We start from the raw sequence: 14,435 nt of genomic DNA, 5'->3' as shown, positions 1-14,435 counted from the left end.
AGTGCAAGAGAGGAGAAGTGTAAACTTTGCTATATACACAAGATAGTTGGTACAGAATGTGTGGGGGGCAAGTGCCCTATATATATGGGCAAGGGGTAGCACTCGGCCATTAAAACATGTGGACAACCACCAAAATGGGCCCATGACTAGGTCTATCCTTTCTGGTCAGCACCAAATGTGGGCCCCTCCTAGCCAGTCAACTCCTACAAGTCGGCTTTCCAATGAGTAAGAAATCCCCTCTATGGTCCAGATCAGAGTAAGGAGAATAAACATCTAGGAAGAAAGGTTGGTCCTTCGAAATCACGGGTAGATGATTGGGAGCTCTCAGTGCATGTCGATACCTCGCGATGCATGCTAGTATAACTTAGGCATGCCGGTAGCTGATACCTTCCAGTGCATGTTGGTATAACTTAGGCATGTCGGTAGCTACTGGCATACACCAGGAGCTCCCAATGCATGTCGAGTGTTCCCAATGCATGCTAGTAGTAGCAAAACATTAAGCAGTACGGTAGGCTACAAGTAGTGAACAACATGCAATGAAAGATCCCTAACCCCTCCGCGCAACGAGTTCGGGGGTGCTAGGAGTGGAAGTAGAATTTCTTGTGCGGGACAGAGCCTCTCCCTTGGGGCCTCGCCTATGGATATCTGGACAAGAGACTAATCCCTAGGTTCTTCCAAAACCAAACCCGAAAAAACTTCCCTCGCCTAGAAAGCACAGGCAAGTCCTCTAGGATATTTTTATTCTAACGTCGATAGATACTCATCGTGACTCCATTATTTATTTACGCACACAGCTTTGCCTAATCCTTGTTTACGTTTACAAACCGACCCAGCTTTGCCTAATCCTTGTTTGCGTTTACACAGAACAGCTATGGCCACTGACGGTGCCCAATTACCTGGACAGTGGACTACAGGCCTGTGTGGCTGCTTCGATGATTGTGGCTCATGTACATGCACACAGAACCCATTCTGGCAAAAGTTTTCTCTCTAATTTTGAATTTTCTTGATATCTCATGTATTGCAAGCTGTGCTGTGTGTTTATATGATCGTACAGGCTTCTGCAGTTGGTGCTTCCCATGCATCCCAGTTGGTGAAATAGTCCATGTTTTGGATGAGGGACAAACTCGTGAGTAATTGAATACACGGAGCTGGTGCCTATGCTGCTCCATCGCCCACACTGCTGGTGCCGATGCTGCTCCATCGCCCAGACCTACCGAGAGCTCAAGAACCGCAACGTCGACCCAAGGTATGATTCTCCAGCTATATATATATATATATATATATATATATATATATATATATATATATATATATATATATCAGGCCTAGAATTACCCTTTTTGGGCTTTTCTTTATAAAGATATTTGAAGAGTATATAACTAAATTACCCAAAACCCTTCTTTTTTTTGAAAGGGTAATTGTGTTTTCACCCTTCTTGTGAAGGTTTTGACTTCTTTGGAAGTGTACTCCAACCTTCAAATTCTAGCATTGTTATATATCATTAATTAGACATTATACTCATCAATTGCTCGAGTTAAGCTCACCTTTTATCTTTTTTTCTACAACCTATTATCTCCTGTAGGTTATGTACCTGTCAGAGCAACCGCCGCCCCACCGCCTCAGTTCATGCAAAGAGCTTGAGCATTTGATCAAGTGAATGCATTTCAGAAGTACTTGTGTGTAATATTGTGGTTTACTTCAGTATTACTTTCAAACACCTTCTCTACCTCACATTTGGCTTGTCTATCAAGTTGAAATTACCTACCTTACTTAACCTTCAATTTAAATGCCAAATGTCAAAAACTAGGTTGATCTTCAAAACATATATGTTTATGTTTACAATTTGGAAAAATTTTCAAAATAGTGGCCGTATGTGCTCTTTTTTTCAACCCTATTTTGTAAGAAGGTTTGACAGGCTTTCATGCCCTCTAAAGGCTTCAAATTTTAGCATAAATGTAAACCATACATGGATTTGATATTTTAGACCCACCGATATCGCTCTTCAACATAAAACACCCCCTGAAAAAAGGTCATTTATTGCGCTTGACTAGTATTTACAATTACTGCATGTGAATTGGGGGATTCGCCTAAGGACACGCATGCCTAAGCATGAGTTTCAGAACAAGGGCTTTATAAGCTCAAATTTATACAAAAAGTGGAAGAAATAAAATTTACATAAGGGGTTCATCATTGTACAGCAAGAGGTTTTAAAAAAAACATATATTTGTAGATGAGTAAGGATTCCACACTCACAAATAAGGGATTTCATAAAATATCATTTGAATGTATAGAAGAGGTGAATGATCATTTTAAGGATTCCAGACGGTTTCATAAAATATCATTTGAATGCACATGTTAAATAAGGGTCTCCAACTAGTAAACTTTGTGAGTGAATGTGGGAATTTAAAATATGAAATAATGGATTGAATCATCTAGATTTTGAACCCCCCTCCCCCTTTTCCAAGCCTATGGAATCCCTCCTAATAGGGGCCTCTTGAGCCATGAAGACAAGCCATTAAGTAACGAAATAGGAAGGGCTCCTCAAAGAGGAACCCTTGCTTTCCCTCACCTGAAAAGAATTGGATATGGAGAGGAAATGAGACACATTCTCAATTACTAAGACAATTCCAATATAGAAGAAACAATACTGCACATTTATTGAATGGAGTAGAGCAGCAATGACTACTACGTACAAATCATGGGCTAATCCCCAAACCCAAAACTAATACCCAGAGGCTCAATAAGCTCTGATATGTCAATTAGTAAAATAGCAAGAGTGTTGGCTACAATCAGCACCACACTACACTCTCAACACTACACAGTATGTGTGTGTCTCACTCTCCAACTATGTCCAAGACTGCAAACTACAACTGTAGAAGAACTGATGTATCTCACACTTGTGAGTAAACCACGACCAATCCTTTGGTAGGTAGATGCTCCATAATATGGGGAACAACTATTCTTCACGTTCCATGAGTTGGACGATCAATCTTTTTTAGTTATTGAGGTCTCCAAGTAGGTATGTAGGTGCAATCTAGAATTCTGTAGGTAGGTAGATAGCTAAGTTGCAGGCTGTATATATCATTCTAGATATTTGATCTGGAAGATCCCAATGGTGAGGTTGTTGTCCATAAAGAGAGGAACAATTCATCTCTTAACTGCTCTAAAAGTTAACGGTGGGATCGAGAGATATTAATACTTCAATCCTGCATATAGCAAAGTTAGCATCCAGAATTTTTCTCCTTCCTGATTGAAGGAGTCTCTTTCCCCAACCATGCATGCGTGATGTGTGCTATCAAAGGTACATCCAAAGTCAATTCTATGACCTTAGGCATGTACATTACAACATATCACCATTAAGGTATCAACCTTGACTTTGCTCAATCAACCTTTGTGGAGAGATCGTATTGAGCTTGCATACTTTAACACCTTCCCTCAAGTTCAACATTATCTCTGAACAATTTGGAATACAACTCTAAAACAAATGAAATGAAAAAAAAAATCTAAATAGCGAATCAATGATAGAAAGACATTTAAGCCTTCCATGATGAGCCTTCCCTTACTTCTCAAACTCCTTCCCTTAAGGGAAGCTCCATCATGCCAAGTCGTGCTCGATGCTTGAAGAAGAGCTCTTTGCCTAGAGCCTTAGTAAAAATATCAGCAACATTTTCCTTAGGATTGCAATGATGCAACACTATATCACCATCATGCACTTTCTCTCTCATAAAGTGCTCTCGAACCTCGATATGCTTAGTGCATTGATGCAAGATGGGATTCTTTGCCAAATATTCAACTGATGTATTGTCACAAAAGATAGGAGTGGGATCACAAGATCCATAAAAACCAAGTTCTTGCAAGCATCTCTTTAACCATATAGCTTCACAAGCTGAGGTAGTCAAAGCTTTGTATTCAGCCTCTGTAGATGAGAGACTAACAGTATTTTGTTTCTTGGAACACCAAGAAATTGCTCCATTTCCGAGAAAGAAAGCATTACCACTAATTCTCTTTCTAGAAACCAAGTCTGCAGCATAATCAGAGTCACTAAAACCATGTAAATTCAGCTTATCACCTGCATATAAGATACCCCAATGTTGAGTACCTTTCAAGTATCGTAGAATTCTTTTGCATGCAACCCAATGAGACATTTTTGGGCTTTGCATAAACTAAGCAAGTGAATTTACAGCAAATCAAATATTAGGACGTGTGATAGTCAAGTAAATGAGAGAACCAATGAGCTGTCTATACACTATAGCATCACAAAGAACACCATTTTCATCCTTAGTAAAGCTTGAGGGATTATTCCATGGGTGCAGAAATAGCTTTGGAGTTAGTCATACCATAACTTTCAAGGATGGATTGAAGATATTTTTGTTGTGAAATGAATATGTCACCTAACTTCATTCGATTGATTTCAAGACCAAAAATATAATGCAAGTATCCAAGGTCTTTCATTTCAAACTCATGAGAGAGTTTGGACTTCACATCCACCACCAAAGCATCATTGCTTCCTGTTAAAATCAAATCATCCACATAAAGTAAAACAACAACAATATCATTCCCTCTAATCTTGTAAGCAGAGAGTATGGTCAGCATTACTCTTGGAAAATCCTTGAGATTTGAGTTGGTTATCTATTCTTCCATACCAAGCTCGTGGAGCTTGCTTCAGTCCATACAAGCTCTTTTTCAACTTGCATACCAAGCTCGTGGAGCTTGGGAGAAAGCTATGGATGAAGAGATGGATGCATTGTATGGAAATGAGGCTTGGAATTTGGTGCCATTGCCTGAAGGCAAGAAGCTATTGGTTGTAAGTGGGTGCATAAGGTGAAACATAACAGTGATGGTAGCATAAGCAGGTACAAGGCTAGATTGGTAGCCAAAGGATATGCACAGACAAATGGGATTGATTATGAGGAGACATTTGTCCCAGTTGTTGCAAAGATGGCAACTGTGAGAGTTGTGATTGCAGTGGCTGTAGCTAAAGGCTGGTTTTTACATCAGATAGATGTCAAAAATGCGTTCTTGCATGATGGTGACCTGTAAGAAGAGGTGTATATGGATCAGCCACCAGGTTTTGAGGATATAGGTCACCCAAAATATGTGTCTAAGCTTCGTAAGGCCTTGTATGGGCTGAAGCAAGCTCCACGAGCATGGCATGACAAGATTACTGAGTATTTTGTCACTATTGGTTTTCATATGGCAAATGCAGATCACTCTTTATATGTATGCAAGAGTGATAAAGGGTATTGTGATCATCACCATTTATGTAGATGATCTTATTATTGGGATGACAACTTGGAAGAGATGGAGCATGTGAAATGTCTTCTCATCATCAAAAGGAAGTTTGAGATGAAGGATTTGGGAGATCTATGCTACTTTTTGGGAATTGAAGTCATTTGCACACTTGAGGGTGATTGGCTGTCACAGAGCAGTATGCATTGGACATGTTGTCCAAGTATGGGATTGCTGATTGTAAGCCAATCTCGGTGCCATTAGATCAAAATGGCAAGCTTAGTGCAGATGCAGGTTATGTGTTGGAGGATCCCACTATGTATAGGAAGATTGTGGGGAGTTTGATCTATGTCACGGTCAGCAGGCCAGATTTGAGCTACATTGTTGGCATAGAGAGCCACTTTATGCAGGTTTGGCACAAATCACATCTTGATAATGTGTGACACACATCGGTATTTGAGGGCCACTATTGATTATGCATTGTTTTATGCAGTAGGTGTACCATTGGAGCTATATGGGTACACAGATGCAGATTGGGTAGGTAGCATCTCAGATAATAGGAGATCTACCAGCAGTGGATTTATGTTTTCATTGGGGAGTGCTATTGTCACATGGAGTAGTAACAAGCAACCCATAGTTTCCTTGTCGAGTATAGAGGAGCTACGGTGGCAGCATGTGAGGTCGCTTGGTTACGCAAGATACTTGTTGATTTGGGATTACATGCGGAGAGAAAGGTTGTGATAATCTTAGCAGTATACAGTTGGCCACCCTAGGAACCCAGTTTTCCATGCATGTAAGAAACACATTGAGGTCTTGACAGGTGACATCAACTTGGCCTACGTCAGCACACAGGATTAGCTTGTTGACATATTCATCACAAAGGCCTTTGGAGCTGAGAAGCTCCGCAGATTTTGAGATATGCTTGGAGTTCATGAGCTGGAGTTGAGCATGAGAGGGAGTGTTGAGATGTCAAGCTCAACATGAGCTGACACTCACGAATTTGACATTTACATCACTGGCGGGTTTGGTAGCTGGCATCGACATATCTTCGCCAGAGATTCTACAGCTAGACTACACTGACTAGTCCACATCTACCCACTCCTCTTAGCGTGTTCACATTATGGACCGCTTGGATATACTCTATTATGTGTGTTAGTCATTTTATCTTCTTTTGTAGACCTCTTTTGTTGTTTGAAGAAGAAGAAGAATTATTAGCCTCTCACCTTGTGTGTTTTCTTCTAGGGTTTGTGTGAGTGTGTGTGTGCTTGTAAGAGCTCAAGCTCTGCATATTTTTACTTCTTCTCTCTTGTGCTTTGTGAGGTAGTATGTTGACTCATTAACCTCTTCTCATGTCTTCTTTATTTTAAAAGTTTTTCTTCCTGCTTTAGGGAAAATTCGGCCACATCTTCTTGTGCTTTAGCTCTTTTTTGAATTTTTGGTTCATTTGATTAGGATCAGGAGGAATTTCTACATAAATCCTAGCAGCACCCACATCACCCTCGTCTGATTTAAAGGGCTGACTAAAGCTTTTCCTTTAGCTTTGTTTAATTATGTGGTCAATTGTTCAATAATATGAACTTGTTTGGCCAACCTTTGCTAAATTACATTATTATTAGCCATCTTTCAAGCATGATCAAGGATGTGATTTCTCTGATACATTTGTGAGGCTTCGACTCAAAAATCACAATACAATTCAAAGATAATAGAATTTGCACAAATTCTCAAAGCCTAAAGAGAAACTTTGTATATAATCAAGAAAGTTCTTACAATTTAATTTGATATGAAGAACTCTTGGAAGAAAGAGTTCGAACCACCCAACCACCCCTAAGCTATCTCACTCGCAGTCTCACTCTCATGAACAACTCGCACTCACAGTCACACACGCAATCTCACTCTCACTTACATTCTCAATCTTCTTCTTGGCTTTTTGAGTATTCCTCTTCCTCATGCGGAAAGCCAAAAGTAGCCCTTTTTTTGAGCTTTCTCGAATCGCGTGCCATATTTTTGGCGATGATGTTCTTTTCTAGAAAACTTTAAGTGTGTTCGAGAAGCCTTCTTCACAAGAGGTCATCGTTCCAATGAGATAACAATTTTTTTTTGTTTGTGAAAGAAATTTTTCGTTTGCATGGTATGCCTCAAAGTACAGTGTCTGATAGGGATTCAAAGTTCACATCTAAATTTTGGCAAGCCATATTTAGAGCCATTGGTTCTAAGCTCAGGATATTCAACCTCAAATAGATGGGGAAACATAGATAGTAAACCGAGTGTTAGAGGATATTCTTAGAATGTATGTCAATGAAAAGAAGACTAATTGGATTGAATTCTTACCTTTAGCCGAGTTTGCTTACAATAGTTCATGGCATAGCTCCATCCAAATGACACCTTTCGAGGCCGTTTATGGACAAAACTGTTATATACCAATGAACTTTTCAAACCCACAAAAACTGAGTTGAGGTTTCTAAAGAGATGCTTGAGAGGATGGATTATGAAGTCAAGACTATTAGGGAGTGTATAAAGAAGGTGCAACCTCGTGAGCTCAAAGTCGGTGATATGGTATTTTTGAAAGTCATTCCTAAGAAGAGAAACTTAATTCTTGGGAAGGATAGGAGACTCTCACCCCGTTTTGTTGGTCCTTTTAAAATCTTAAAGAGGGTGGAAACATTGGGTTATGAACTAGAATTTCCTGGCAATATAAAAGTGCATCCTATTTTCCATGTGAGTTTTTTGAAAAGTTATATTGCTAATCCTTCTCATGTTTGCAAGACAAATTTAAAATTCAAGAAGATAAGAGTTTGAAGATCGAACCTCAATTCATTTTAGATAGAAGGATGAGGAAACTTAGAAATAGGACTATAGTTGAAATTTTGGTTAAGTGGGATGTATCCCTTAGAAGATGCTTTGTGTGGGTAGACTTAGATTCTTTGCATGCAAAATTTCCTTCATTTAAACTCTGAGGACAGAGTTGTCAAAGAAGGACGATTGTGACGCTTCGTAATTTTATATAAATATTGTTTTAAAAATTCATGTTGTAGGAAATGTGTAGAATGCTTTGTTAGGACATCTAATGTGTTTTGACAAGATTTTGTGTTGTAGGAATTGTTTTGGTTTTGGTCATTTTCAAGTAGTTACCATTTTCATGGGTGAGTTTTGATTAGGTTAGAGGCAGAATTAGGAGAAGTTTTGTATAAGAGAGTTTTTCCATTTCCTACATAGAACAACTTTGCTCGAGTGAAAATTTTGTGATTCGCATTATTTCACATTCGTTTGGTGACTCCAAAAGTGGTCTTTGAGTGGTTTTGTGCTAAAAATGTGCCTAGGTTTTTTGTGTCGAGACATAAACGAAGTTTAAGGAGAAAGAAGATTTAGCCTCGCATGAACAAATACAAAGTCGAAGAGGTGAATGGAATGTTCGAGATAAGTTGTTGAGAATCCTCATCGAGTCACTGAGGCGCAAGTGGCGTGCCATGAGAAAGGCTAAAAAAAACATTTTCTCATGGGAACGATGACCGTGTGTGAAGAAGGCTTCCCGAACACGCTTTTTCTAGAAAAGGGCTACATCGCCAAAATATGGCATGCGGTTTGAGAAAGCTCAAGAAAAGGGCTACTTTTGGCTTTCCACGTGAAGAAGAGGAATATTTAGAAAACCGAAGAAGAAGAAGAAGAAGAAGACTGAGAGTGCGTGTGTTATTCTTGTTGAGAGTGAGAGTGCGAGAGTGAAATAGCTCAGGGGTGGTCAGATGGTTCAAACTCTTTCTTCCACAAGAGTGCTTCATATCAAATTGTTGTAAGAAATTTCTTGATTACATATAGAGTTGTTCTCTTTCAGCCTCGAGAATTCGTGAAAACTCTATTATCTTTGAATTGTATTATGATTTTTGAGCCAAAGCCTCACATGTAGAGTGGGAGGCCATGTGGCATTTTCCTCCTACAATGCTAGTGGAGGGAAGGTGGAGAGATGGAGAGTGGAACGAGAGATGGAGGGTGACTCCCATCATAACACCCGCGGGCATAAAAAGGTATTCAATTTTCTATCCTCTACCATATTGGACAAAGTGAATAATAAATCATCTTTTGGATCCAAAGCACATTTTGAAGAATGTGGCATCAATGATTTGGGACCATCTAATTGGTAAAAAGACACCCATGGCCAAGGGTAGTCAATGACAAGGTGGTTTTACCAAAGGCACCATGGAGGTTGACAAGGCAAGAGGAAACGAATGTCAAGAATCAAATTTTATCTTTTCGTACACCAACCGGTATAATGCACTCATTAAAGGGTGCATTTATAATGCACTCATTAAAGGGTGCATTTAATGAGTGCATTTATAATGCACTCATTAAAGGGTGCATTTAATGAGTGCATTTACAATAACAAAAAAAGGTCTAGCATCAATTGTATGGTCTCAAATCACATGATTGGCACAAGATGATGCAGGTACATACATAACTATATCTATTTTTTGGGCACTCCTCGATTTATGTTGTGTGGAATCTATATTGATCTTTTATTGTTCTCAAAAATTGATTACACTACTTCATACTTCTAATATCAATTGGTGGGTATGGAGAGGAGAAAGCTCGGAATGCCATCTATAAATTAGGTGGATTGGCGAGGTGAGTTCTAGTCAAAACTATAGATTTGTGCATTTGGTATATGTAGCTTTGAAATTATCTATTATTCTTTAATTTATCATTTATTCCTTTGTTGAATAGGTGGATAGTGTCAAAGGAGATTCATCTGGATTCCATTGAGACAGCTCGAGTTGAGTCAATTGAGGTAGTGTGTATGATTTAAGAAAGCTTTACATGAAGCATACGCACAACTCAATTGCACCTTCTAGTACATTTTGTGGATGAGGTGGCTATATGTGGTGTTGGTCCGGTGGATGTTCTTTCTTGAACGCTTCATGAAAACCTTGAAGGGATTTTTGAGGCAAAGGGTAAGGCTAGAAGGAAGCATGGTAGAGGGATGGTTGGTGTAATCTGAATCCCTCATATATATCTCTAAATATTTGAAACAAATTGATCCATCTATGCCTAGATTCATGCATAACGATGAGGATGAACGAATGGTGTCACATGTGCCACATGGAACAGGACACATTCGAAAGATGGATGAGTCCATGTGCAAAAAGGCCATTACATTTTGTCTTCTTAACACTTCTGAGATGGAAAAGTGGATTGAGAAATATAAAGCTACAAGAAAGATAAGGACAGAGGAGAGAAGAGAATTTAAGAGATCAACACAAAGGTACATGGCATACCCACCCAACCTAAAGGCACCTTCGGTGCTAGCAAAAGAAAAGAATAATAGAATATTCGCATGGACAAAAGAAAAGTATACAAAAAAGATGACAAGTTGATAGGATCTCCCACCATCTAGTGGAAGAGCTTTTATGGGAGTACCTGCTGCAAGTTGATTGGAGCCCTGGATGAGATGATGGGCTTCTCTTTTCTATAAAGTTGCCATAGTTGCTTTTTAACGGGTGTCATGCTCGTTTTTTAGGATTTTGGCCGTAAAATACTTGTAAGTTTTTAAGGTTCCCGTCAAAAATTACACTAGAATACCAAAAGACTTGTTATATTTAACTAAACCCATCCAATTTTGAAGGACAGGCGTGCTTGTCAAAAATCAAGGTTGCATAGCCAAATGGCCATCGCTACTCTTATCTTGGTGGTGACATGAAGTCAGGACTTTGGAGAGAACAAAACCACGCGCAAAGAGTATTTTAGAAATGTCCTTAATTATCAAACGCGTGGGTACATTATTTCGCCTACAGTATGTACCTACATTATTTCGCCTACGTGACGCAACACAAAAAGAAAAGTATACAAAAAATGATAGCACAAAATAATTTACAGGGGAAAGTTGATAGGGTCTTTCACCATTTACAAGTTTATTGGAGCACCGGGTCAGATGATGGGCTTCTCAGACCTATCAAAGTTGTCATGGCTCTGATTGGCCCATAGATGCCCCGTCCTGGTGGTGAGACCACACTTGCACGCGGAGTCAGGACAAGACAACGCGCTTTTGAACATACTCGTGAATTGGCCCTCCAGCTTTGCCGTATCCTTGTTTGCACAGAACAGCGATGGCATGTCGATGATTGTGGCTCGTGTGCATCATATTTGAACCGGTCCATAGATACTAGTGATCGTGACTACATTATTTATTTACGCGCACCGCTTTGCCTAATCCTTGTTTACGTTTACAAACCGGCCCAGCTTTGCCTAATCCTTGTTTGCGTTTACACAGAACAGCTATGGCAACTGACGGCGCCCAATTACCTGGACAGTGGACTACAGGCCTGTGTGGCTGCTTCGAGGATTGTGGCTCATGTACATGCACACAGAACCCATTCTCGCAAAAGCTCTCTCTCTAATTTTGAATTTTCTTAATGATATCTCGTGTATTGCAAGCTGTGCTGTGTGTTTATATGATCGTGCAGGCCTCTGCAGTTGGTGCTGCCCATGCATCCCAGTTGGCGAAATAGTCCATGTTTTGGACGAGGGACAAACTTGTGAGTAATTGAATACACGGAGCTTATTAACTTAAAAATCAAGGGAAATTAACCTAAATCAATTAATAAGTGCTTAATCAAGGCTGTGCTAATGGAAGGATTTATCGTTGCCGATTGCAGCATGCTTAGGAGGAGGCTTGATATTCTGTCTACTGCAGTGGTTTACGGGGCTGGGTTGTTGCTACACGTGTCTGTACAGGAAGAAGCTAAGGCAGAAGTACAATCTGCCGGAGGAGCCCTGCAATGACGTGTGCACCGACTGCTGGTGCCTTTGCTGCTCCATCGCCCAGACCTACCGAGAGCTCAAGAACCGCAACGTCGACCCAGCCCAAGGTATGATTCTCCATATATATATATATATATATATATATATAAGGCCTAGAATTTGAAGGTTGCCTTATTTTTTCTTTTTGAAAGGCACTAGCTTTTCTTTATGAAGATATTGGAAGGGTATGTAACTAAATTACCCAAAACCCTTTCTTTCTTTTGAAGGGTAATTGTGTTTTCACCCTTCTTGTGAAGGTTTTGTCCTCTTTGGAAGGGTACTCCAACCTTCAAATTCTAGCATTGTTATATATCATTAATTAGACTTTATACTCATCAATTGCTCGAGTTAAGCTCACCTTTTATCTTTTTTTCTACAACCTATTATCTCCTGTAGGTTATGTACCTGTCAGAGCAACCGCCGCCCCACCGCCTCAGTTCATGCAAAGAGCTTGAGCATTTGATCAAGTGAATGCATTTCAGAAGTACTTGTGTGTAATATTGTGGTTTACTTCAGTCTTACTTTTAAATACCTTCTCTACCTCACATTTGGCTTGTCTATCAAGCTGAAATTGAAGGCCTACATAACTTAAACTTCAATTTAAATGCCAAATGTCAGGTTGATCTTCAAAACATATATGTTTATGTTTACAATTTGGGAAAATTTTCAAAATAGTGGCCGTATGTCTTCTTTTTTTCAACCCTATTTTGTAAGGAGGCCTTCTTTAGAAGTTCTTTAGAAGGTTTGACGGGCTTTCATGCCCTCTAAAGGCTTCAAATTTCAACATAAATGTAAACCATACATGGATTTGATATTTTAGACCCACCGATATCGCTCTTCAACATAAAACACCCCCTGAAAAAAGGTCATTTATTGCGCTTGACTAGTATTTACAATTAATGCATGTGAATTGGGGGATTCGCCTAAGGACACGCATGCCTAAGCATGAGTTTCAGAACAAGGGCTTTATAAGCTCAAATTTATACAAAAAGTGGAAGAATTAAAATTTACATAAGGGGTTCATCATTGTACAGCGAGAGGTTTAAAAAAAACATATATTTGTAGATGGGTAAGGATTCCACACTCACAAATAAGTGATTTCATAAAATATCATTTGAATGTATAGAAGAGGTGAATGATCATTTTAAGGATTCCAGACTCACAAATAAGAGGTTTCATAAAATATCATTTGAATGCACATGTTACATAAGGGTCTCCAACTAGTAAACTTTGTGAGTGAATGTGGGAATTTAAAATATGAAATAATGGATTGAATCATCTAGTTTTTGAACCCCCCTCCCCCTTTCCAAGCCTATGGAATCCCTCCTAATAGGGGCCTCTTGAGCCATGAAGACAAGCCATTAAGTAACGAAACAGGAAAGGCTCCTTAAAGACGAACCCTTGCTTTCCCTCACCTGAAAAGAATTGGAGATGGAGAGGAAATGAGACACGTTCTCAATTAACAAAACAATTCCAATATGGAAGAAAAAATAGTGCACTTTGATTCAATGGAGTAGAGTAGCAATGACTACTACATACAAATCATGAGCTAATCCCCAAACCCAAAACTAATACCAAGAGGCTCAATAAGCTGTGATATGTCAATGCGTAGAATAGCAAGAGTGTTGGCTACAATCAGCACCACACCACACTCTCAACACTACACAGTATGTGTGTGTCTCACTCTCCAACTATGTCTAAGACTGCAAACTACAACTGTAGAAGAACTGATGTATCTCACACTTGTGAGTGAATCACGACCAATCCTTTCGTAGGTAGATGCTCCATAATATGGAGAACAACTATTCTTCACGCTCCATGAGTTAGACGATCAATCTTTTTTAGTTATTGAGGTCACCAAGTAGGTAGGTAGGTGCAGTCCAGAATTCTGCAGGTAGCTAGACAGGTAACTTGCAGGCTGTATATATCATTCTAGAAATCTAATCTGGAAGATCCCAACGGTGAGGCTGTTGTCCATAAAGAGAGAAACAATTCATCTTTTAACTACTCCAAAAGTTAAGGGTGGGATTGAGAGATATTGCATACAGCAAAGTTAGCATCCAGAATTTTTCTCCTTAATTGAAGGAGTCTCTTTCACCAACCATGCACGTGTGTTGTGTGCTATCAAAGGTACATCCAAAGTCATATCACCATCAAGGTATCAACCTTGACTTTGCTCAATCAACCTTTGTGAAGAGATCGTATTGAGCTTGCATACTTTAACACCTTCCCTCAAGTTCAACATTATCTCTAAACATCTTGGAATACAACTCTGAAACAAATGAAATGGAAAAAAAAATCTAAATAGCGAATTAATGATAGAAAGACATTGAAGCCTTCCATGAGATGAGCCTTGCCTTACTTCTCAAACTCCTTCCCTTAAGGGAAGCTCCATCATGCCAATTCGTGCTCGATGCTTG

At 39.4% G+C, this 14,435-nt stretch overlaps 1 protein-coding gene across 3 annotated transcripts; it reads left to right on the top strand.

Annotated features, from left to right (window-relative positions):
* Window positions 1–834: 834 nt before the first annotated feature.
* Window positions 835–12,829, top strand: LOC147623330 (cell number regulator 4-like). 3 transcript variants are annotated; one of them, XM_086821838.1, is made up of 4 exons: window positions 835–947; window positions 11,679–11,750; window positions 11,871–12,083; window positions 12,412–12,829. In XM_086821838.1, exons 1-4 carry the CDS (start codon window positions 872–874, stop codon window positions 12,468–12,470), a joined length of 420 nt encoding a protein of 139 aa, XP_086677964.1. In that variant the 5' UTR covers window positions 835–871; the 3' UTR covers window positions 12,471–12,829. The 3 variants fall into 3 exon arrangements, with proteins under 3 accessions (XP_086677964.1, XP_086677962.1, XP_086677963.1); XM_086821837.1 differs by lacking the exon at window positions 835–947 and adding an exon at window positions 11,178–11,568; XM_086821836.1 differs by lacking the exon at window positions 835–947 and having other exon boundaries at window positions 11,174–11,750.
* The last annotated feature ends 1,606 nt before the right edge of the window (window positions 12,830–14,435 follow it).

This window comes from Cibotium barometz, chromosome 27, assembly GCF_041138505.1.
Source record: "Cibotium barometz isolate CiBa-2024 chromosome 27, ASM4113850v1, whole genome shotgun sequence".
NCBI classification, from domain to species: domain Eukaryota; kingdom Viridiplantae; phylum Streptophyta; class Polypodiopsida; order Cyatheales; family Cibotiaceae; genus Cibotium; species Cibotium barometz.
This window is presented reverse-complemented; position numbering and strand designations above follow the sequence as displayed.

Excerpts from the sequence above, each read along its gene's own strand:
- LOC147623330 (XM_086821836.1), top strand. The coding sequence starts at position 11,567 with ATGTACATGCACACAGAACCCATTCTCGCAAAAGCTCTCTCTCTAATT. Across the intron at positions 11,751-11,870 it reads TTTGGACGAGGGACAAACTT|CATGCTTAGGAGGAGGCTTG; the intron begins GTGAGTAATTGA and ends TGCCGATTGCAG. Across the intron at positions 12,084-12,411 it reads CAACGTCGACCCAGCCCAAG|GTTATGTACCTGTCAGAGCA; the intron begins GTATGATTCTCC and ends TATCTCCTGTAG.